Below are 25392 nucleotides of genomic sequence, written 5' to 3' on the forward strand. Positions count from 1 at the left end.
AACTTGAAACAGATAATGCATCTCTTATTACATTTTCCAGCAAAGTTCAATTGGTGGATGACGGGGCTTATCCAAACCCCCCCACCCCCCCCCCCCCCCCCCCCCCCCCCCCCCCCCGTTTTCCTCAAAGAGTTCAACCATACAGAAATTAAAACAAATGAGTTCAACCATACACAGAAGAATGCTTTCCTCAATGAGTTCAACCATACATAAATTAAAACAAATGATTAAAAAACACAGAAGAGGTAAAAAAAACAGAAGAATGCTTCGTGTATTGATCACGTTAAAAGCCATGAACATAAATGGATCGCGAACACGATCACAATCTTCATCGGCACTTCTATTTGTTTTTTACTTTAGTTCTTTTTCACTAAATCATTCGAGCCATTTTTGCTTGTTTCACTACCTCATCACTATTAATTAAACTTTTGTTGTCCAACACAAATTATCAAGCAATTGTTTATATTTCCAGAACTAATAGCTTCTGTCGAGTTTCAATTCAAATACTTTCCTTTAACGATTCTTCCACGAGAGACGCCTATTCATTCACTATCTCATCTAATATCCCATCATTTATTCTTCAAGGATTATTTCATGAAAGTACTTTTCCTGATATATAGCTAGGTTGAATGCAAAATAACCTCCATGGAATTGACTCAGCGGAGAAGAACTGGGACTTGACTGTATATTCCTGTCCAAGATCTCAAGTTTGACTCTTGCCAAGTATAAACAATTTCATGAGAACATTGGACTTTGACAAAGCCCATGAATTAACTATGGTGTTCTCGCCGGAAAATCTCCACCTAAAGATTGTCAAAAGATTTGCAATCGGGGTGCATGGCTTGAGGAAGTGGATGCGTACTGCATTGTGATGTAGATTAAAATTATCCCAATGCTTTTACTAGAAACTATATCATAATTGAATTCAATTAATATGACAAACACACACAAAGAAAACACTTTCATTTACCCAAACTTCAAGCTATCCACTAAAATTCCGCCATACACTCTAAGTAGACAAAAAAATGATTCCAAGGGAAAAAAAAAACACCTTCAATATTTCCAGTTCTTTCTGATTCCGACATCAAACATTTTATGTAGAACAAAATTTTAACAAAATCATCTACTATTTCTAATAACTCCAATCCCAAGCTTTAATCTTTATTTTCTTCGTATATTTCCTTATACTTGCAATTTTTCAACATGACGGGGAAGAAGAATAGGTGAGCTTGAAGTTTTTGTTTTTGTTTTTTTCTGGGGTAAGAGAAAGTTTAGGATTGGGACATCAATAGACTAGCCAAGTTAAAAACTAAATTGAATCTCTTCTTCCACTTTTTTTTTCGAATTCAGACGTTTGTATTAAGTTATTGTCACGGGATTTGATGGATTGAGCGTGTTTGGTATTGCGGTTGCTGTTGTGGTTGTGGTTTGAAAAAAATTGTTTTATAAAAAGTATTTTTAGTTGAAGTTGGTTTGAAAAAATATATGTTTGGTTAAAACTGTGGTTGAAATTGAGGTTGAACAAAAAGTAGTTTAACGTGTTTGGTTAAAAAAAATGCTTTTCAAATTGAGGTTATAAAATAATTAAATATATATATATATATATATATATATATTAATATTAATGATTTTTAATTTAAATATTGTAGATTTAACTACTGTTATTACATCATGAAATAAATAATATTGATATCAAATATTTTTTATTATTCTATTAAACTATGTGCAATGTCATTACATACGAAATCTATCCAACAAGAACTATATTTTCCATGGTTTCTTAAGCGCACAACAACAAAAACTGAATTTTTTAATTTATGTAGTGTTATTAAATAATAAAGATTGTGATATCTTTATTATTGGAATTGCGATCAAATTCCACAAATGCTACGTCATCATGCGATATCTTTCTAATTTATGTAGTGTTATTAAATAATATTAAATACTAGTTTTTCGAGTAAAACACAATTTTTTTAAAAAAATTTATAATTTGATTACAGTATGAGTAAATTTAATTCACCTTAAACTAAATTTTAAAAAAAAACAAAAAAAAAATATTGTTTACGATTAATTGCACTGGTTTTTCGGGGGAAAAAAACTAAACTTTTCTCATTGATTTTTCAAAAAAAAACTGAACATTGCGATAGTGAAGCATAGCTCCACTGTTCCTAAAAATAACAACGAGAAGCAGTAAAATGCTGCTTCTCCAATCCTGCGACTGAGTAACAAAAATTAATGAACCCTACTAAATAAAATTAGTTTTGTTTTCTTTACCAAACATTAAAAATATGTGGTTACGGGTAAACCACATTACCCAATAGCATCTGAGTGGCCTAATCTGGATGTTCTTTCAACGACGAGCTTAACACGGAAATCCATCAAGCCTCGCATCACCAGAGATTCCTGAACTAGCCCCAGACCATATCGTGGACAAGCCTGTCCAATCACAGTCAGTTCTGGCACTAGTACATCAAGTAGCAAGTTGCAATTATGAAAGCCAAAGCAAGACTCAAAGGTAACCCATCGATTGATACTCGCTTTCATAGTTAAATGGTGTGGGAGAATATCATATAAGTTAATTATTTTTTATTTAAAAATATATTAAAATAATATTTTTTATGTTTTAAATATTATTTTTTATATTAGTGCATTAAAATGATTAAAAAAATTCTAAAATAATATTAATTTTAAATAAAAAAAATTCAAATTTTTTAAAAATACAGGTTGAACAGTATTTCCAAACAATCCTTGTTCGAGTTTGAATTATTTTTTGGATTTTTATTGTGTTAAAGTTAAAAATTATTTTAAAAAATTAAAAATTATTTTCATATATTTTTAAATAAAAATTATTTTAAAAAATAATTGTTACTACAATACTAAATATCATTTAAATATTGATGTACTTATATAAAAAAATTCATATAATTGTAACATCATATAAAAAATATTATAAACAAAACATATTACATGAATATTTGAACAAAATATATCTATATTTTGAAACTCCTTACAATTACACACACATATGATTGCCGAATTTCTTATTAAACTCTATTTTATAAAAACAATATTTTGGATTACATATTAACGTAATTTATTTCGTAAAATCTTAAGCAAATTGTTTATTCTTTTAATTTTTCACAAGTTTATAAATGAGATTGTCTACAAATTTAAACGAACTTGTGAATGTAATTCATATAATTGAGACGAATCGTGAATCCTGGTAATTAAGTTAAACTTAGCTTAAGTTAGAACTCGGTTTATTTATATAGCCAGCTTTAAAAATAGTTTTGTATAAGTTCGCATTATGTCTTAACAAACGAGTTCGAGCTAAGCTTCTGGAAAGTCGAGCGGCTTACCAGAGGTTCGACTTATTAATGTATTTGTTAGAATGTAATATGAAATAATTTAATGTGCTGTGTTTTATTTAATAATTTAATTATTTTTAATTTAAAATGATTATTTGGCTTGATATATAAAATTATTTATTAAATTTCATCTGATAATTTAAATTTTTTATTTTAAAAAAATTATTTGATATAATATCAAATTTTTAACGATAAGAAATTCAAATCTAATAATCATCTTTATTTTTTTATATATAAAAATATAATGCATAAATTAGTTAAATCAGTTTATAGGGTGTTGTTTTCAATTAAATAAGGAAAAAAAATAAAAAAAATATTCATTAAATTGCAATTTTCATCTAGCCATGGTTGAAATGTTTACTTGATGATTGTTTGGAAATTCTAAAAATTTAAATTTTATTTTATTTAAAATTAGTGTTTTTTATGTTTTTAAATTGTTTAAATATTTTAATATTAAAAATAATTTTTTTAATAAAAAATATTTTTTTAATATATTTTTAAATAAAAATTACTTTATAACAACAGTAACATCATCATCTGGTCTTTATAAATAGAAACCATATGTTACCAGTCCTTGCTCCTGAGATACTACACCACCAGAAAGCATGGAGGGTCGACCAAAAGAATCCGGCACTAAAAAAGCCTCTACCGGTGGAGGTCCTCCTCCTCTTCACACGGTTAAGCCCATGGGAATAACAATTTTCAACCGCCTGTTTGCCACAGTTTATGCTCTTGCCATTTTAGCTCTATTCTATCACCATACAAAAAAACTGCTGTGCTCCCCAACCTTAGTCTCCTTCTCTATAAACCTCGCCTTGTCACTCTCCGACTTTGTCCTTACTTTCATGTGGATCAGCACGCAGACTTTTCGCATGTGTCCAGTCTATCGTAAGCAATTCCCTGAAAATGTTGAAAAAGTCGTGAAAAGAAGTGATTTTCCAGCTTTAGACGTGTTCATATGCACTGCTGATCCATACAAGGAGCCACCAATAGGTGTAGTGAATACGGCTTTATCAGTGATGGCTTATGACTATCCAACAGAGAAGATTTCAGTCTATGTATCTGATGATGGAGGCTCAGCCTTGACTCTTTTTTCTTTCATGGAGGCTGCTAAGTTTTCTACCCACTGGCTACCATTTTGCAAGAAGAATAATATACTAGTGAGGAGCCCTGAGGCATATTTTGAATCCAGTCATCCTTGCACCTCTGAGACTGAGAAGATTGAGGTAAGATACTTTAAGATTATATATGTTTTCATTCATAAAAGAATATTTTCTACATATACACGAGACTTTAACGTAGTGTTTTAGTCGTGTACATGTAGAAAAATGAGAATAAGCATAAATTCCCAAAGACTGATTTGTTTCTCTTTTCATAACGAGATCTAATGAATCTTGAGATGCACCATCAAAATCTGAAGACTTAACCATTCCCCCCCCCCCCCCCCCCCCCCCCGTCTAAAAATGCTCAGGCATTTTTTTTTAATGCTCTCTTCTTTTTATTTTCTTATACTTGCTATTTTTTATATTTATAAATTAAATCATCATTTTTTATGTGTAGGCTAAGATATGGAAATTAAAATTGAGTACTTTTAAAAGATGAAGGCATGCTATCTATATTAAAACAACATGATTTTTGAAACTTTACTTCTTATAACTTGAATTAAGGTTTTGAACTTTGATAGTTAAGAAACGAAGACGTTTTTTCTAGTAATTAATTGCTAGAAAATTCCATTTTCAATGAGAGAGTCTTAAATTAAGACATGCCCACATAAAGGGGGCTATTTAATTGGAAATAAATTGATTACTGAAGTGGACAGTTAATTAGTTCTTTTGAACATAATTAAGGAGCTTTAAGCAAGGATAAACAAATAATATTATTTATATATATATAAAAAGAAAGGGTAAATAATAAGAGATAATGGACCGGCCGATCGGCGTATTCTATCATGTGGCATAGAATTGATGCCATCGATGATGAGCATAATAAAGACAGGTGTGATATAGAGGGCGTTTTGCATTGATGTTGGAAAGTATTTTTTAAAAAATTTGAATTTTTTTTTTTTGCTTTGAAGTAATATGTTTTTAATGTTTTCAAATTATTTTGATGTGCTGATCTCAAAAATAATTTTTAAAAAATAAAAAAATATTATTAGCGTACTTTTCTGAGTAAAAAGTATTTTAAAAAACAATCATAACTATACTTCTAAACACCCTCGTAAAAAATCAGTAGCGGATTCATTGGACAGCTATTTGTGCTGTCATCTCGGTGGACATTTGTGAGTAAAAGAGGGACCATCTCGAGCAAATCTTTTATATTTTCCTCGAGATATGAAATTCATTGTTTCGTCACCGACAAATAGAGTTGCAAGTTAGGTTTCTTGGCAGAAACATTTCTAAATATTATTATACATAAATTGAAATAATACTAATAAAAAGAAAATGGATCAAATCACGTTCCTGCTCTATAACAATGTTATTGCTATTAAATTCGACACTGAAATACAATCCATTCAAGTGCTAGAGTTGTATATTGGGTCAGTCTATAAGTAGTTGGATTATCTATATATTTTTTTTCATTTTTAAGTGAAAACAATTCAGTTTCTTTCAAATCATAAGTCCTAGTTTTAACCTCTCTTTTCTATTCTACACTCCTCGAAATCACCCAAAAGGCCAAAACAAATACAATTGGTTTACAGAGAAGTCAAATTTCTAATTGAGCATTATATATTAAAAAGAGCTATTTGGTATTTAAAAGATATTGTACCTAATATAGAGACATTTATATTATATATTTATTGAAAAAGTTAAATGATTTTTCTGCATCTCCACCCAAATAATTTAGCACTGGCTTAGCATATAATTCTTTTCACATTATTTATTTGTTGTTTTTTAAATTGACTAGGAATAAATAAATTTTATAATTTTATTTATTTTTTTAACGAGTTATTTAAATTTTATAATTTGAATTGCGGATTTGATAGAATATTCCTGATTAACTAAGCCTAATATAGTTGCCACGAGGTCTCCCTAGATGCGTGTGGGTGTGAAAGGTGCAATGCATCTGGTTAATCTCACCGAAGGAGATATTCTAAAATTTAATCTCAGTGTAGGTGCATCGAAGTCTCCTGAACTGTGTGTGAATGTGAAAGGTGAAATGTACCTTATACACTATATGTGATTTTTCTTGAAAAAGGAAATACTACGTGTAAGGTTTCAATTGGGAGAAACCCAAAACAATAATTGTTCCGAAATTAGATTCAAATCAATAAATTACGTAGTTGTTGGTTTGTTTGGAGCCATCATGCCAGGCCGAGAGAGGCTTTTAATATTCCTCTCTTTTGTTCTCTCTTTCGCCCGAATACAATTTCGGTCCGTGCATGGTGTTTAATGAATTTTCCCGACATATCAAAAAAGATAAATTAAAATAAATTTAATTAGTTGATGAAAATTCCTGATAAGGTGTTTTTTTGTCAACATGTATGGATTAGTGAAACCTGAAATGATTAGTTTTAAATATGTAATAAGGTGATGTATAGAAGCATGAAAGCCAAGGTAGAGCATGCTCTTGAGAAGGGAGAAGTTGATGATCGGTTTATCACTGGCCTGGATCAACAACATGAGATTTTCAACAAATGGACTGATAACTTCACACGACAAGACCATCCCCCTGTCATTCAGGTTTGCATTTCCATCACAGCTTCTAGAACCTTTTTTTTTAGAGACAAATATATACAAAGACACATTAATCACACGAGTTGCAATATATACCCACATCCTACGTATTTGTTTGAACTATGAGCAGGTTCTACTAGATGCAAGCAAGGACAAAGACATCGCTGGTAACTTGATGCCAAATCTCATCTACGTTTCAAGAGGAAAATGCAAGGCTTTACCTCATCATTTCAAAGCCGGTGCCCTCAATGCCTTGGTAAATAAATATATGCCTCTCCACAATCACAAACTTTTAAGTTTTTTTTTTTTATCATTATTAAAAAAAGGTATCATCGGTTTTTGCATGTCAAGATTAAATCTTTTTTTTTTTCAGTCTTAAACAAACCATTTACACACCTTTTTAAGTGTATATATGTTAAAGATCGCACACATAATTATAGAAAATATCACAATAAAAAAATTAAAAAAAATTAACACAATGATTTTTCATTTTTAGGTTATGCCTGCATCCACAAAGAGAAGAAATTTTACTATATTGCTTGTAGTGCATACTGATTTCTCTTACTAGCTCATTTTGTTTTTAGCACACAATAGCATATAAAATCATTAAAAGAAAAAAACCTAGACCCAAGCATATATTAATTTGTACAGAATATGTATAATTAAGTTAAATGATTAGTCATAATTTTAATGCTACAATAATTCTTTTTTTCCAAACAAAACAATATTAGGTCTATAAAGTATACATTATTCAAAATGAAATTATACAACAAAGATTTGAATCCATGTCCTGTCTTACTGCTATGTAAGTTATAGCATAAAGATTTGAATTCATGTTGCTAGCTAGTTATTAATAGATTAATGCACGTTTCTCTTACTGCTATTGTAGCTACGAGTATCAAGCAACATGACCAATGCACCAACAATCTTGACTCTAGATTGCGACTTCTGCTCGAATGATCCACAAACACTTCTACGGGCAATGTGTTATCTATGCGATCCAGCAATTAGGTCCACATTAGCGTACGTTCAGTTTCCTCAGATATATCGTGGAATCAATAAAAACGACATCTATTGTGGTGAATATAAACGTTTGTTTGTAATTAATACAATGGGGATGGATGGAGTAGAGGGTCCTAATTATGTTGGAACTGGATGTTTCTTTCGTCGGAGAGCTTTCTTTGGAAGTCCATCAAGCCTAATATCACCAGAGATTCCTGAACTATCCCCAGACCATGTTGTGGACAAGCCCATCCAATCCCAGTCAGTTTTGGCACTGGCACATCAAGTAGCAGATTGCAATTATGAGAACCAAACCGACTGGGGCTCTAAGGTAAGTCCATGATTAATGCTCAAGATTAACGTTATTTATTGTGTTGTTATGCTTGCAATAGTATAACTGGCTGTAAAATATGCAGATTGGATTCAGATATGGATCATTGGTGGAGGATTATTACACAGGTTTTAGGTTGCAATGCGAGGGGTGGAAAGGCATTTTCTGTAATCCTGAAAGGCCTGCATTTTTTGGTGATGTTCCCATCAACTTGGCTGATGCTCTGAATCAACAAAAGAGATGGTCAATTGGACTTCTTGAAGTGGGCTTCTCAAAACATAGCCCTGCAACCTTCGGCGTTAGATCCAAGGGTATCTTAATGGGCCTTGGCTATGCACAGTTAGCATTTTGGGCCATATGGTCTATTCCAATCACCACATATGCTTTCCTTCCCCAGCTAGCTCTTCTCAACCGAGTTTCTATATTCCCAAAGGTGTGCTATTCTTTTCTTCTAAGAATAAAACAAAGTTTCTTTCAGGGAAAAAAGAAGAAGAAAAAAGAATCCTCCATCTCTGACATGAATTTAGAAAGCCGTAGCAATTAGAGATGGAGTCGCTTGTAGGCCAATGAGATATTCGAGTGATCTATCAATTAGCTACTTAAATTGGTTCTATAGAAGTTTCTTTGTTGAATTTATCGTAACATTTGTTGCAGGTTTCAGAGCCATGGTTTTTCTTGTATGCGTTTCTCTTCCTTGGGGCCTATGGACAAGACTGTCTTGACTTTGTCTTAGCCGGTGGATCAGTCCAGAGATGGTGGAATGATCAGCGATTTTGGCACATAAGGGGAGTGACGTGTTATTTATTTGGTTCTATAGAGTTCTTCCTCAAGTTCTTGGGAATTTCAGCATCTGGCTTTACCGTCACAAGCAAAGCAGTTGATGCTGAACAGAGTAAAAGATACGAACAAGGGATCTTTGAGTTTGGGGTACATTCACCCATGTTTGTCTCCCTAACATTGGCGGCCATAATTAATTTAATCTCATTTTCCCAAGGGCTTGTTGAAGTCTTCGGAGGAAACAATTTGGAGGGACTATTTGTGCAGATGTTCATATCAGGTTTTGCTGTGGTGAATTCTTGGCCAATTTACGAGGCCATAGCTTTGAGAAATGACACCGGGAAAATGCCTATCAAAACCACCATTATGGCAACCCTTCTGGCAGGCGCATTATATATGGCAGCTTCTTTCATTTTCAAGTAAGAATTCATACGAGGTTTTTCTGGGTTGTCCTCAATTAAATGCGAGTCGATGCAGATTCTCCTTTCCTTTCCGTTCCTATCACCGGATTCATGTCAAGTGAATTCAGCGGCCCTACTTGTTTTCTAAAATTATATGACATGTTAGTTGAATCTTCGCCTTTCAGTTTATTATTTTCTTTTTTCTTTTTTTCTGCGTGCTTTCCTTCATTGACTACGAAAAACTATAAGGTGATAATAGAATAATTGATGATATTCTATTAATTACTTTCTAAATCTATTTAAAATAAATAAATAATCCTAAATGAAAATATTCAAATTATCAGGTGATTTTTGCAGAAAAAGTAAAATCCAATTACCTTGCTGCTAGTTTTTGCTTTTATGTTTTTCTGATTCTGACTCTAATACCAATTTGCACATCTTCAAGCTTTGCATTCATCGAACGGAAAAATCATATGAACCACAGGAGAGGTGAGGAAATCAGTGCGAAGAAGAGGTGACCCTATATTATTTGCTAAAAACCACGTGATAAACTAATTTTATGTTGTTAAGATAAATATATAATAGAGAGAAAATAAGAATCCAGATTTCATATTTATGAGGTGGGTCTTATTTCTTACATTGAAAAAGAAATAATTTTGATAGAAAAGAAAAGATAATAATAATAAATTAATAATCCAATAAAACCTCTACCCTCTGTTTGACTTGCAGGGCTTGGATTTAGCTCTGCGGTTCAACCTGCTTTTCACCAAATTTAAAATTTTTTTTTTTGCTAAAATTGAATGCGGTTTGTACTTTTTGGATCGTTTTGATGTGCTGATGTCAAAAATGATTTTTAAAAAATAAAAAAACATCATTGGCATGTATTTCAGCACGAAAAGCTATTTGAAAAGCAACCATTACTACACTGCCAAACACCATGATAATATTGGAGAGGAGCCGAATTCGGAAAACTTACATGTCTATCCTGCGTTCTATAGGATTCTTTTTTGTGTACAAGACCTACCAGGCCTCTCAATATATTTCTCTTGTTATAGCTGTAAAGGCTGGGACAAGATGCCACCGGACATTTCATGCCGAGCCTGATTTACAACTCTAGAGCCGAAAGCAAGAGCACTTCAAACCACCACTTGAGAGCCTGTGCCCTAAATTAATGTCCTTGTATATATCTGTGCTACCCCATGCATGACCAAAACTGTTGCGGACCACATGTTCCTTTGGTTTAGCTTTAGCACATACTAATTAAAAGTGTGTTTGATATTGCGGTAGCTGTTGTGGTTGTGGTTTGAAAAAAATTGTTTTATAAAAAGTACTTTTAATTGAGGTTGGTTTGAAAAAATAGGTGTTTGGTTAAAACTGTGGTTGAAATTGAGGTTGAATAAAAAGTAGTTTAATGTGTTTGGTTAATAATGCTTTTAAAATTAAAGTTATAAAATAATTTTAAAATATATATATATTAAAATTGATGGTTTTTAATTTAAATGTTGTAGATTTAACTATTGTTATTACTTCATGAAATAAATAATACTTTATATAAAATATTTTTTATTATGCCATTAAACCATCTACAATTCCATTACGTACAAAATTAATTCGACAAGAATTACAGTTTCTATTATTTTTTGAGCGTGTAATAAAATTAGATAAAATATTATCAGGAATAAAATTGATTTGATATTACAGTGCGAGTGAATTTAATTCACTCTATACTAATTTTTCGGGAAAAAAAATATTATTTACATGACAATGCGAGTAAATTTAATTCATTCTAAACTAGTTTTTTTAAAAAAAAAAATACAAAAACTAAACACACTGGAAGGAAAAAAAAAAAAAAAAAAGAAGTTCACTTGCACTGTTTGCGTGCACAGTGCAAGTGAATTGCACTGTGCACGTAAACACAGAATTTTGCAAAGCAGCTATAAGCTGCTTTGCAAAATTCGTGTCCAAAACGTGAAATTGCATGGGACCCACTAGAATTAAATTGCGTTTTTAGTGGAACCAAACATTATGTTTGCTGTGGTTGCTTCAAACTCAGAAGCAACCACGCAAACAAACGGCCTCTAAATGTTGAAGATAGGATTTTAAGTTAAGTTTTAATATAAAAAAAACTCACAAATATTATAAAAATTAATAGAAAACTATAAAAATAATAACTTTGTTTAATAAAATAAAGTGAAAGGTATATAAACAAATAAAAAAAAAATATAAACTAATTTTCAATCACAGTCTATGTCTCTCTTCCCCCACTGCCTCTCATGGATTCATTGATTTCCTTCTCAGGCCCTTGGGAATTTCCAATGGTGGTTTTACTGTGACGAACAAAGTAGTTGATGATGAACAAAGCAAAAGATATGACCAAGGGAACTTTGAGTTTTGAACGCATTCACCCATGTTTGTACCCCTAACAATGGCTGCCTTAATCAACTTTTAGTCTCATTTATCAGAGGTCTGGTTTAGATTTTCAAGGGCAGCAATTTGGAGGTACTATATATTAGTCCAAATTTTGATTGCTGGATTGCTCGCCAGCCTATGAAGCCATGATTTTGAGGAATGATAAAGGAAAGTTTCCTGCCAAAACAACTATTATTTCAACAATTCTGGCGTTCCTTTTGTGTACGTAGCAGCTTCTTTCATTTTCTAGGAAGAAAATTGCAAGTTTGATGTGGTCCTCTAGCATAGTTAGCTTAAACTAAAGGTTCGCTTGGGTATTGGCTCTCAAGATTCTATTTAACAATAAAACTCAAAGAATAAATACAATATATTATCAATTATATTTTATAAAATGAAGATTATTCTTATTTAATAAAAAACTTCAAGTAAATAAAGATTATTCAAGGATAAACTTGTCAAACATATATATATATATATATATATATATTTTAAATATTCTAAAAACTTTCATTTATAGTTTTGATAAAGGCACTTGTTCACCTTAAGTTGGCTATAAATAGATGATTTTAATAAAAGAAGATCAAGATGATGCTGCCACAAAATTTCACTATATTTACGGGCAAAAAAGTTCATCTTTTCGCATGCTTCTCGTGTAATTTCTGCATTTAATGACATGGAATGAGCTCAATCCGGATCTCGGTACAAGGCTGGCCTCATCTGTGATTTCACCAACACTATTACTAGTGACCGGCCTTTTGATATCTAACCCCTTTCAAGAAATTCTCAAAACAGAATTACGCAGCTAACTGAAAGCATGCGCATGCCATTTGGTGTTCTGCCTTGAGAACATTTGCCTATCTATTTATTTCAACTTCGTATAGAGGCAAGAATTTTCTTCATGTACTGTGTCTTTGGATATGAAGAATAACAGATTCTCCATTTGGAGATCCCCTTCCATTCTCCATGGAAATGGATAGCTCAGGTAACCTGGAAGAGTCCCTCAATTGTGATGTCACACTTGATGGTTCTTCCATAGGTATCACAAGCTGTTCTGTCGATCCAGCACCAACATCTTGTTGTTGCTGCAGTTCTGATGTTATATTCTGGGGCTGGTGAGAGTTTGCACCAACACTAGATTGCAGCAGTAGCACAGGTCCACTAGATTGTGGCGGATTAGTACAAAATATGTTGGCGGGGAATATGACATAACATCTGCAAAGCGGACAGGTTGAGTTTGAGTGCAGCCAATGATGTATGCAGTCAATGTGAAACACATGCTTGCATGATGGGATTTGAAGCAATTCCTCTTTGATCTCGAATTCGCCCAAGCAAACACAGCATCTGCAACCAAAAAATTTCAATTAGGTTCAGTTGAATTGAAGCCTTCACCTTTTCTTTTTAAATATTCTAGATAGATTTCCTTATATCAATTTCCCTGATTTTTTTCTGTTAGCATCAAAAACTCTTTGTACAAGCTTACAGCCAATTTGCTTTCAGAAAGTAGTGGATGTAATTAGAGATTCTTCGTCGCGTTTGAAATGGGAGAAAAACTTTACAGTTTCAGTTGTCTCATCTTACAAAGTATAGACATGAAGCATCGATAGAAATTCTGATAATTTTGTTAGACTTTAGAATGATGCCCTTGGCATTTTGCTTGGTTAAGACCTCTTGGAGGGTCTAAATCTTTGCTAACCATTCTTTAGCTAACAAGAATAACTAATGGGTCTTTCAGACTCAGGTAAAAGTAGATACATTTGTGCAATTGGAAATAATGAAAGCTGGGGACCCAAAAAGGAATAGAAAGATAGGGCTACTGTTGGACCTATGAGCAAAAAAGAACCCAAATAAAGGTCCTAAGGCTTCTAAGAACTGAAAAATCTTGTACATGCTTAACATTTCATGTCTTTTTCAATAGGTTAAGTGACTGGACTTTTCTAAAGAATCTCACAAGCCAGAAGGAATACTGTTTCCAACTTTATTTCATACATGCTTTGCCACCTCCATACGTGTCAATTGTTATAGAGATTTTAGTTCTTCACCATATTCTTATCAAGAAGCGCCTTCAGAGAAAATGGTGGATGTTATTAGAGATTCTGATTGGCATCTGATATAAAAGTGAAAGCTCTTCTGCCTCGCTAGCCTGTAAAGGATGGTACTTCATAGGGATTGCTTCTTTACTAGATAACTGAGAATGAGTTTAAGGGGGATGTGAATAGTGAGAACTTATCTAAGGCCCTTTTCCCATGTTTACAAATTAGAGAAACTTTGTTGAAGGTGAATATAAATCTTCCAGTTTTTCAGTGAATTGCCCTCGTCAGCATATGATCATTACTGCAATATAACCCTAAATTGAGTACATGTTGTAGGGCAGGATAAATACTAGCTCACATCATATGAATTAAGTAATTACCTTAAATGGAAATTGAGTAAAGTGACAACTTACTGAGAGTCCTTTGTCCTTAATTCTTCATCAAACAAGACTGTTGGAAGCTTGTTTGTAATCTCTTCCTTCTGATAAATCTATAAATATAATCATTGAAACAAGAAAAAATATTAGAAAAATCTTAAGATGATAGCTGTAGTGCTGAGTAGCAAACCATCACTATAGTACACAGCTAAATTTCAAAAGCACAACATAAAAACAAAGAAATGCTCCAGTTTTTCTGCCTTTCCTTTTTTCCTTGCTGCATGCATGCGGTACATGAGAGAGAAAAATGGAGAGGGGGCTTACAGAGGAGACATGATATCGAGTAGCTTGACTGGAACTCCTTTGAATTACACGTGGAGGAGATGAAAGCGAGGGAGTCCTTCTTTTGAGGTAGAACAAGTAAAACAACAGAAAAAGAATAATGGAGAAGAGGATAGGAATTGAGAATATGAAAGCCTGGTAGAGTTTAAGTTGAAGCTCTTGAGGATAAAGATGAGAAGGGGTTGGGGATTGAGGGAGGCCCATCAGTCTCCGAGATTCAAAAATGACTGGATGTAGAAAGTAATGACCAGTTCAGTTGAAGTTTCATGGAAGAGTTAAATGCCTAGTTGAATGTATTTATGGAGGGGGGGTACTTGAGGGAGGAAGAGAGGTGGAGGTAGTTAATCGAAAGGGGAAAAGGATACATTAATAAGGCAACCTTTGTTAATAAAATAGAAGCCAGCAAATTAGAGCTTTTGAGATCAAATTTGCATGATGACAGTATATATTCTCACTTTTTCAATGATGGGACAAGCCCATGTCTGTCCACTAAGACATGGGTCCTCTCACGAAGCACTACTGAAGACCGGTTTGTCTTCATTCTTCAAGCATGGACCTAGAACACTATCATGAGCTCTAAGATGCCTAGACTATAAGAATGCTGGACTGACAAAGAGAAGGTGAAAATGATTGGTTTGGTAATTTGGAAAAATAGGGCGTTTGGTTAGCTAATGCAACTTCTAACCACCCCACATCCCATTGTACTGGTGCGTGTTTTTTGTTTTGTTTTTCCTTGCATAGAGAGATTGAGAAGACCCCACTTGCAAAAGATGACTTGAGCAGGTGGTGGTTTCTGGCAAATCTTGCTTGAACAAGATTTCTAGGAGGGTGTTTCCTACGATGTTAAGGCAGAGCCTGATTCATGGGTGGCAGGTCACTGGTCCAACAACCTTCAGATGGAAAAACATAATGGGGTTTGCAGGGTGGGTTTAACTCAACTTCAAATAATTGACACATTCCTACCATACAGATTAATACAAGACACCACTAGCCCGCTAGTATGATTAGGGCTGTATGCCTCCCACTTGACTTGAACATCTGTTATTGTTCGATGTTAACCTAATCTTGCAATTGTTTTTTTAATTGTCAAGACATCATCAAAACTCTCTGAAAAAATAAATTTGTTTTAACTTGTAGTTTTGTTCTTCAATTTGGAGTTCAATTTTTGGGAAGTTGGAATTTTGTTGTTTTATGCAATCAAAGTTCAGGCAAGGAATTGGAAGGAGACCCACCCCAGAGTGGTTCTTAGGGCCGAAGCTTTTGGGCTATGCTACAAAAACATGGAAGAACCATTTTCTTGGTAACAAAAAAAAAAAAGGTGATGTTTGTGCCCCAACTTTTTATAATTACATAAACACCAGAGTTGAGCAATAAATAATCATGACAGCATTAACAAAAACTCTAAACTGCTAGTAGAAATCACAGCACACATGTATTATTATTCACTTCAACGGTAAAAATTACGATTTTTGCTCTTGTAAAAAAAAATAGATGCCTTGTGATCATTTTCAATAGCAAATTAGTTAATACAGTGTTAGTTACGGTCTTAAAATAAATAAATAAATAAATAAAAGAAAACGGAAACAAAATTGTGTTTGATAATTATGTACAAGATAAAGTAATTGTTTTTATATTCTATTTGGTTGTGGTGGACAAGATATAATAAAATATGAAAAAATCTATTTTATTCTTAATATGTATTGTTGTCAAACTTATATATTTAAAAAAATTATTAGATATTTTATTTTACTTTAATTTATATTGAGTGTTGAGATTAATAATATTATAATAAACTTAGTTATAAAATCATGACTGACTTGACGTGTTGATCCAGGACTTAGCAAGTCTGAGTTAAAAAAAATAGAGAAAGGATTGATCCAACCTAATCTAGTTAAAAACTTAGGTCAACCAGAGATAAAACACGAGTCAAAAACTTGTTGACTTTTTGAAACATAATTTTGGTCAAAATAAGGTTGCTTTAATTATTATTATTTTTAAAAAAATTAGGTCAGCAAGGTTGCCCCCCACATCGTTGACCTAACCTTTGCATCGAGTCAACTCTCAAGTCGAGTTTTAAAATTATGATAATAACTACTTTAATCCAAATATATTTTTGTTTCCATTGTCCCCATCTCTTTTGTCTCATGACAGTAACTAAACACTATCTAAATGATTGTTGAGGGGTATATGCATCTTTTTACTTTTTTGGAACAGTAAAATGACTAATTTACCTTTCAAGTCAAGAAAATCTAGATATGTTAATCAAGAGTATTTATGTCTTTTTATTTTTAAAAAACAGTTAAAAGACCTTTTTGCCTTTTAAATTGGAAAAAAAAAGTCGTTGGCCCAAGAACTTCATCTTTTCACAAGGGTGTCTTTGTTAATTCTATATTCTTTGAGGGGGCATATTGATCTTTTCATGCTTATTCATTAATTTTTAAATCAAAAAAGTTGTCAGTGTGTGTGTTGTCCACAAGAAAGCGTATGGGTAGCGCGTGCAGTGGCTACCGGTTGCCAAAACTGCCCTTCCACCATGTTGTTGGAAGTTTTGTCATGTCCACTTCCTCCCAGTGCAACGCGTGTTAGCAGTAGATGGAAAGTTTGTTGCCGGCAGTCATTTCTTTTTTTTTTCTTTTTTTCTCTCTCCTCGCCTAAAAAATACACGTTGGTCTTCTTTATTTTTTATGTTTCAATTTTAATATTTAATCTTTTGATTTTTATTTTTTTCTCTTGACCCTTTTATAAAATTTATGTTTGTTTTCAATTTGGTCCTTCATTACAATTTGTCATAATTTTTTTTTTTAATTTGGTCCTTATTCTTTTGATTTCTAATTTTTTTTCTTGGCCCTTTTGTTAAAGTGTTATTGATTTTCAATTTCATTATTCAATCAAAGTTTATGATGTATTATTTTTTCAATTAGTCCTCATTCTTTTGATTTTTTTTCTTTTTGTTGAAGTTATTTTTCTTTTCAATTTACCCTCCATTCAAAAAAATTAGTTGCCCTCTCATTTTATTTTTTGTTTGGATTTTCACCCTTATTATTTTAATCACATTTTTTGTATTTTAGATCATTTTGTTTAATTTTTAATTTTTTTCTAATTTTATCTTTCAGCGTTTGATTTGTTGGGGATTGAATTTCATGATTTTTCTATTTAAGTTGCTTTCGATCTAATGACCTGTGTCACAAGTTTTAAAAATTAACACGGGTTGACATCTTTTTTATGGCTTATTGTCTTTTCTGATTTCATCGTTAGAAATTTTCTTTTTGGTATCTTGTATAATATGTCTTTTTTTTAATAATTTTTTATTTGTGTTTCAATTAATATCTCTCCCTTATGATTTTTTATTTTGCTTATTTAGCTATTTTTAAATAATGTTTTTTTTTAAAAATATTTTGTATGTATTTAATTTTTTAACATATTATTATGCTTGATCTATAATTTTTTTAATATTTTATATAGATGAACTTTATTTTTTAAAATAAAAAATATTTATTCTTAAATAATATTTATAATATGTGTAGCCTTGCATAATATTTTTTTCCTTTTATTTTATTCAATTATTTTTATGTTTGTGTCTATTTCTATTATCATTTGATATAATAAAAAAATATTTTAATAAAAAAATTTAGTAAATACAACCGGGTAAATATTCCATGTTGCAAGATCAAAATCTTGATATAAATTTGTCTCTTGATTTTCCAGTTACGCTTTTAGTTATCGTTAATGATTTTTTTATTTACACAGATAATTTCCAGTTTATTTAATTTGATCATTTTATAAGTTTTTCAATTTACACTTAAAAACATTATATTGAAAAATAAATAAAAAACCCTGCATATCTATGTTTTTTAGATAAAAATATATACAACTTGTGGGGGAAACATAGGCTATCCACTACTTCCACCATAGCATTTTCAATTTGAACAAAAACCAATTGAAGAATGGTAATGTCCTAGCTAGATCATTTGCCAAATACTTTGAATAATTAGGTCCAATATTGGGTTTAAATATCCTGTATGGCCCCAATTAGATATGATCTTATCAATCAATATTGTTTTAATATCTAGCTTAAACTTCTACCAAACATTGCTATCTAATGGCCCTAGTTGATCAAAGTTCATCATATGATCCATTTTCAAGAAGTAAAAAATCTGTTGCTATAGGTTAATTCTAAATGGTTAAATATAAATAAATATCTTGGTTTAGATGATTTGAAACTCGAAATTAACCTTCCTTACAACACACACACGCATACGTATGTTGTATTTAACATCTATTTTATGATCCTTTCCAGGATCGATGCAGTTCAATGTGGGCGTGCATGCTCTCTCTTTACTTTATTTGAGAAGATCTCACCGTTGTTAGTGGATCATCCATCTCACACACAAAGTGGGTGTCAGATAAGATCTCAAACTGCCCTACTAGTCAGATTCTCTACTTATAAAAGTATTTCTGGTCGTATAATTTCCATTTCCAGACGGGAATATATGGAGACTGCAATCCATAACAGTCATAGGAAATTTCTTTCTATAATCAAATCAAGAGTTTTTTGAACCGTCTTGCATGGACATAAAAGGAAGACAATTTATTGTGGATAGCTATTGCAACCCTTGGTTGAATAGATCTTCCTTCTATGTTGTCTTTCCTTTTTTCTTTTTGGTATTTCATCCATCTCGTATTATCTAGCGTGTGTATGATTTTAAACTCTATTTCATGATTCATCTAGAATCAATTTTGCGAAACCAAGTTGCTAAAAATAACAATAAAAAAATAAATATAAAATTTGACATAAAAAAGACAGCATAGAGTTAGGTGTAGAAACCGAGAAGATAAAAGAAAGAAAAAAAAGGGAAAAAAAACAAAAGGGTTATTGAAGTCATACCGATGGGCTTTCATCTTCATGCCCCACAAGTAAGAAAGCCCTTATCATGACAATTCCATCAGTACCATGGAAAGCCTCGTCTAGAGCTTTGTGGTCATCGCAAGTGCCGTCACAGTCCTACTTCGTTTCTAAGTTATTGGCGCTTGTATTACCCACGACAATTATTTTTTTGTTATTCCTTCAATTTAGTCTCAGTTTGGCAAAAAAAGGATTGGGCATTTGCTTCAATTTCAAATTTGGTTCATAAAGCTTTAATTATTTTAAATTCATAATATTAAATTTTGTTATACCTGATCGAGCATTAATCGAAAGCCAAATTTATTTCTCATCATCTTGAGAGCTCCATATCAAGTAAAATAAAATGAACCAGTAAGCCCAAAGGCAAATCAACTCACTGTAAAATAATTAAATAAAAATAAATAAAAAGACTAAAGGATAAAATTAAAAAAAAAATAATTAAGTATTAACCTAAATTTTTTTTTTCAATCGTATCAAAAGCCTTATATGAAATTAAACAAAACAAATCAACAATCTCAAAGACAAATTAATCCATTATAAAAAGGATTAAATAAAAAAGAATATAAAAATTTAAGGGTGAGATAAAAATATATAAATGAAAAAAAAGATTTAACTGGATATGATATAATATAAAAATAAGTCTAACCCAACTCACATTCATCGGTTTTATTCTTATTATAAATAAATCTTTTCCTCCCTTCAACTAGGGATCAAGTGTGTGTGAAAAATTTAAAACGAAATTGCCATATATTTAAATTATCCTTATTTCAAGATTCTTATCCTATTACACTATCACAATTTAAGAATAAATTTCCTCTACTTTCTTATTTTTATTTCGCATGAAACTTGGTAGAATACATGCTCTGATAATTGTAATGGTATATTATTTGATAATAAAATTTCATTTAAATGATGCTTATAAATATCAATAATAAAAATAATAAAAATAAAAAATAATAATAATAGACTATATTATGCTAACCACATTATTTTTCTCTCTATGAGGTGTTTGGCTATGTGATTGAACAGGAATTTTAAAAAAAATTAATTTTTTTTAAATTATAATAAAAATAATAAAAATAAAAAGTAATAATAATAGACTATATTATGCTAACCACATTATTTTTCTCTCTATGAGGTGTTTGGCTATGTGATTGAACAGGAATTTTAAAAAAAATTAATTGTTTTTAAAATTAATTTTTTAAAATTAATTTTTATAGTTTTATATCATTTTAATAATTAAAAAAAATATTATTTTAATACATTTTTAAATAAAAAAACAATATTTATCACTGTTCAAAACAGTCCCATGTATAATCCCATCACTTTATAAACACCGTTTCACATCAACAATTAATTCTTTTTTATAATTGTAATTGTAATGCATTGAAATTGTAATTGTAATGATTTTGACAGATGCGTCTTTGCTGACTTATGGTAATTCATTGTAGCCCAGCCCAGCCCAGCCCAGACCATACTGCTCTGGGCTAGAATCAATCTGGTCAAGATATCACCCGAACAAAAACTCCTTTTAAACCCTTATAAAACAAAACAAAAAAATCTTTTCTTTCTGTAGAAGCTAGAAAACTCGAGCTTTAAAAATAAATCCAGATAGAGGGAGATAGAGAGAGAGAGAGAGAGAGATGGATCCAAAGCTAACAGAAGTATCCCAGCTATTCGAGCGATTCAAAGCGGCGTGCACAAGAGAAGATTTCAATACTTCGACGAATCTGCTCTCTCAGCTCAAGGTAACAATTAATCTTCACACCTCGAAACCCCAATTTTTACTCATTTTCTGCTTAATTCATTTCTTTTTTGTTTTTCTTTCTTAGTGATTTTATTTCAGTTGAATTGACTAGTAATTAGCGTTAATTGCAATTAATTTTGATTTTTTTTTTTGCTGCAGGTCTTGTTGACAGGATTTCGAAGCTTGCCGCCGTTGTTTGAAAACACACCTAATGCTGTTCAAGAATTAACAATAGCAAGTAAGATTGTGGTTTTTCTTTTCTTTATTTGTTGAGGATCTCAGGGTTGTAATGCAGGATATAGGGTTTAATAATCTTTGATTTTAGGTTATAAGATTGAGTTTTAGACGCGTGGTTTTTATTTATTTATTTATATTTATTAAGTGTGGGGGATGCTTTTTCAGGGGATGTATTTGAGCATGCTGTTCTTTTGAGTGTGAAGATTGGGGATCAGGAGGCCTTTGAAAGGGATTTCTTTCAGTTGAAGCCTTATTACACCGATGCCAGGTAATTTTTTGATTGGTTTCAGTTTTCAAGGAATCATGCGTGCATGCTTAGTTTTGTATTTGGGGTAGTGTTTTTATTATAAATTACCTGACATAAACTGCATGCTTCGTTAATTATGTTTCCATAGTTTGGTAGAATGGTGACTTGAATTCCTTACTGAGTCTGATGAGACATTCAGCACCTCATAGTTTCAATAACTTTATTAGTTTGTTTGACTGTAGGCAATGTGGAGTATTGTTACATGTAGGGTGTCAGAAATAGATATCCTTACTGTGATAGGATAATTAACTCTATTCTTAATATGTCAGTTTGTACAACCTAGTGCAAACCAAGGAATGGAACTATGTTGCACAAGGCTCATAACAAATAAGCTCTCCTACACAGCTTGTTTGATGTTTCGAGTTTTGTTTCAAATGCTTCATTTTATCTGTGAACTCGATTTACTTCCCTTTTGTACGACTTTCTCATTTCAGAGTAGAAAATATTATATGGTTTGTTTTTTAGTTGTGCATTTGGCTCTTTAAGCTTTTGGCTCTTTATTAACTGATCTGTCTGGTTTTTATGTATTAGACAATACTAAGGTCTTAACTAAAGAAATCATAGAAGAGAAGAACATGTGTAGCCTAGACAAGGAAGAATTTGCTGTTATCTCTTCTTTATTTGCCAATGTTGAGTGCTATAATGTTAGAGCTTGATTTTTATGATTTATTTTTTGATGGAGCAGTAGCTGTCTTCCCCAATCTCCTCAGGAGTATATGATCTTGGGTCTCAACCTCTTGAGACTCTTAGTCCAGAATAGAATTGCTGAATTCCATACTGAATTGGAATTGCTCTCCCCTACTGCTTTGGAGAATCCTTGCATCAAGCATGCTGTGGAGTTGGAGCAGTCCTTTATGGAAGGGGCTTACAATCGCGTGTTATCTGCAAAACAGAATGTGCCATACAAGACTTATGATTATTTTATGGATCTCTTGGCGAAGACTGTGAGGTAACTTCTCCATACTCTGTAGTAATAGCCAGTGGCCATTGATTAGTCAACGAGAACTCATCTGTGGAGACTATATTTGTTTATGGGTACACCACCTCACACTAAATAAAAGGGTAAGATAGATAGAATTGTTCTTTCAGAGGGCGTACAGACATCCGTGTTTAGGTGAAAATGTCCTTTTAGGTGTTGTCAAGTTCATTGTTTTCAAGGTGCATATGTGTTCCATCTTTGTTCAAAATGACAGCCATAGTTTCTTGTGAAAACTTGTTCGTTTGCCTAAAATTTTAATTATTATTACTATTTGTTATGCCTCTTAAAAAGTGACATCTTAATCGATCAATATAGTTTTTTTTTCCTGCCAATGAGCTCCATTCCCATTAAGTTTTGGCCATGGTCCTTGTTTTTTTTTTTTCAGTTTGATTTATCTAATAGTTTTGTGGTTTGATTGGAGTATGTAAACCATCTTTTGCAAGTTTCCATGCTGTAGTTTTGCACTGTGGCTCATTGTTTTTTTTAGGTCGCACATAGTTCAAGTTTGAGAACAGGGAATTTTTGTTCATTTTAACCACATTGTGCAGACTAAAAACTCATCTTGCAACTATACTTTGAAAATCTGTCTTTAGAATTCCTGGTTAGAAGCTGCAGCTCACCCTATCATCCTTTATGAATGGATTTAGCACGCTGCATTATCCTTCTATGTTCTTATTAGTTGATTTCCACTGTATCACCTCCAGGGATGAAATTGCTGGATGCAGTGAGAAGGCATATGACTATCTTTCAATAAGTGATGCCCGTCAAATGTTGCTCTTTCCTTCCGAAAATGAACTTTTGGAGTACATCAAGGAGGTACTGGTTTCTTCTGCACTGATTTTTTTTTTTACGTTCAAGCTTTTGGATTTGAATGATTTAATTTTTTAGATTGATTAAAAAATGTACGAACTTAGATAAGAAATTCCTTTAGCACTACTTCAGAGCTTGTAACTGGCCCTCTGTTTTAGCTCACCAAGTGATGTTACAAGATTCCTCCGTTAAGAAACAGTTTGTCGGGGAGGTGGCTGCTTCGGTATATTTGACAAACCGGATTAAGGTGTTCATATTGTTTTCCAACTCCTTTGGTGGAGTTTAGACCAAGAACGTCCTTCTTCTGGGAATTGTATTTCTCCTTTTTCAGATTTACTTTCATGATTAACATAAATATGACATGTTCTGTTGCTTAATGCAGGAGCATCCCGAGTGGGAGATAAAGAATGGCTCTGTAGTTTTCCAGAAGGCAAAAGAATCTGCCCCCTGCAAGGAAATACCATCTCTACAACTCATCAACCAGACATTGAGTTATGCTAGAGAGTTGGAGCGGATTGTGTAACAGATTATAGCTGTCTTCGGAGACAAAACTTCAGTTCTTCTACTTGGAACCATTTCATTTGAGGATATAACTTTCATTTGCCGTCTTTTGTAGTTCAATTGGGTCACTCCAGCGGTCTACATATCAGCATTTCTTGCTCGCTTGATTTGTAATGCTCCAGTATATTTTACGTTTAATTTCACAATTCGACATCCATTTGTTTCATGCTGCTATCGAAATTTACCTTTACACCCCCCTCCCTTACTTCTGGGCTACGGAAGAGCTAGGAAAAGGGGCAGGGATGTCGCGATTTCGATGCCATAATTGACCAATCCATATGCCCAGACCAGGGTAATTCGCACGTGAACTTGTGCCCACGGCAATCAGGCGCCTGGTATTCAAGGAAAAAACATCATGTTATATAGCTTATTACGGTGTGTGAGCTCTGATGTGCTATTGGTCTGTTTTTCTTTTTAGACAAGTCATAACTTGGATGAGGCAGGGCCCGAATTTGAGATCTCATTTCTCTTGGTCGTATGTAATAAAATCACACTCGAACGTGTTTGTGTAGGCGTTAGTGGTTGAACTTAATTTTGGCTAATTAAACGTTGTGATGGAACTCTAAGGTCTAAACCAGGAGTTTTGTCTTCCAGCAAGTGTATGCTGGCCGTTAAACCAGGCAACAGGCCAAAAAACTCAACAGTGATCGAATAATAGCTGTTGAAATGTGACGATCAGTCACAAAAAAAAGGGCAGTCATATCAGTCCAAACTTGAGATAACGAGTCCTCAACTACTACGCTCTAAGGGTGACTAGCCAATGTCTTAATAACCCTTGCCGGCCTTTGTTAAATGGGTTGACTCCATATATTATCATTTCGGGTCAAATCTGAGGTTGCAAAAAAGGTTGGTTTTTTTTTTAAAAAAATGTATTCATGTAGGTATCTACGAATGATGTTTCTATGACTCAACAAGAGAGGAATTTCTTGAAATTTGACCTGAGAACATGTATTCATAGAAGGAAAAAGAAATTTAGTTAAACTGATTGAAAGATTACTCCTCCACTCACCAAAGAATGCAACATCTTACCTATGATTACTATTAACGAATCTGTTAGTTGAGCTAATTCCACAATTTAAACAAAATCCTGCAACAAAGAGTTGAAATATTATGATCCATTAACGAAACTGATAGCTA

The 25392-nt window shown here is 32.4% G+C and overlaps 3 protein-coding genes across 3 annotated transcripts; 2 read left to right on the top strand and 1 right to left on the bottom strand.

Moving 5' to 3' along the window:
• Positions 1 to 3941: 3941 nt before the first annotated feature.
• Positions 3942 to 9729, top strand: LOC7497865 (cellulose synthase-like protein G3). The gene is made up of 6 exons (XM_024596860.2): positions 3942 to 4594; positions 6896 to 7048; positions 7173 to 7298; positions 7932 to 8375; positions 8461 to 8808; positions 9030 to 9729. The coding sequence occupies exons 1-6, from the start codon at positions 3974 to 3976 to the stop codon at positions 9573 to 9575; spliced, it is 2238 nt and encodes a 745-aa protein (XP_024452628.1). The 5' UTR covers positions 3942 to 3973; the 3' UTR covers positions 9576 to 9729.
• A 2819-nt stretch (positions 9730 to 12548) lies between these two features.
• On the bottom strand, positions 12549 to 15567 carry LOC7497866 (probable E3 ubiquitin-protein ligase RHA4A). Its single transcript, XM_002304529.4, has 3 exons — positions 14694 to 15567; positions 14406 to 14482; positions 12549 to 13303 (listed from the first exon to the last, which is right to left on the bottom strand). The coding sequence occupies exons 1-3, from the start codon at positions 14913 to 14915 to the stop codon at positions 12859 to 12861; spliced, it is 744 nt and encodes a 247-aa protein (XP_002304565.1). The 5' UTR covers positions 14916 to 15567; the 3' UTR covers positions 12549 to 12858.
• Positions 15568 to 21170: 5603 nt separating this feature from the next.
• LOC7465327 (26S proteasome non-ATPase regulatory subunit 8 homolog A) lies at positions 21171 to 24421 on the top strand. Its single transcript, XM_002303632.4, has 6 exons — positions 21171 to 21362; positions 21521 to 21599; positions 21764 to 21866; positions 22591 to 22854; positions 23589 to 23700; positions 24077 to 24421. Exons 1-6 carry the CDS (start codon positions 21258 to 21260, stop codon positions 24215 to 24217), a joined length of 804 nt encoding a protein of 267 aa, XP_002303668.1. The 5' UTR covers positions 21171 to 21257; the 3' UTR covers positions 24218 to 24421.
• The last annotated feature ends 971 nt before the right edge of the window (positions 24422 to 25392 follow it).

This window comes from Populus trichocarpa, chromosome 3 (genome assembly GCF_000002775.5).
Source record: "Populus trichocarpa isolate Nisqually-1 chromosome 3, P.trichocarpa_v4.1, whole genome shotgun sequence".
Taxonomy (NCBI): Eukaryota; Viridiplantae; Streptophyta; class Magnoliopsida; order Malpighiales; family Salicaceae; genus Populus; species Populus trichocarpa.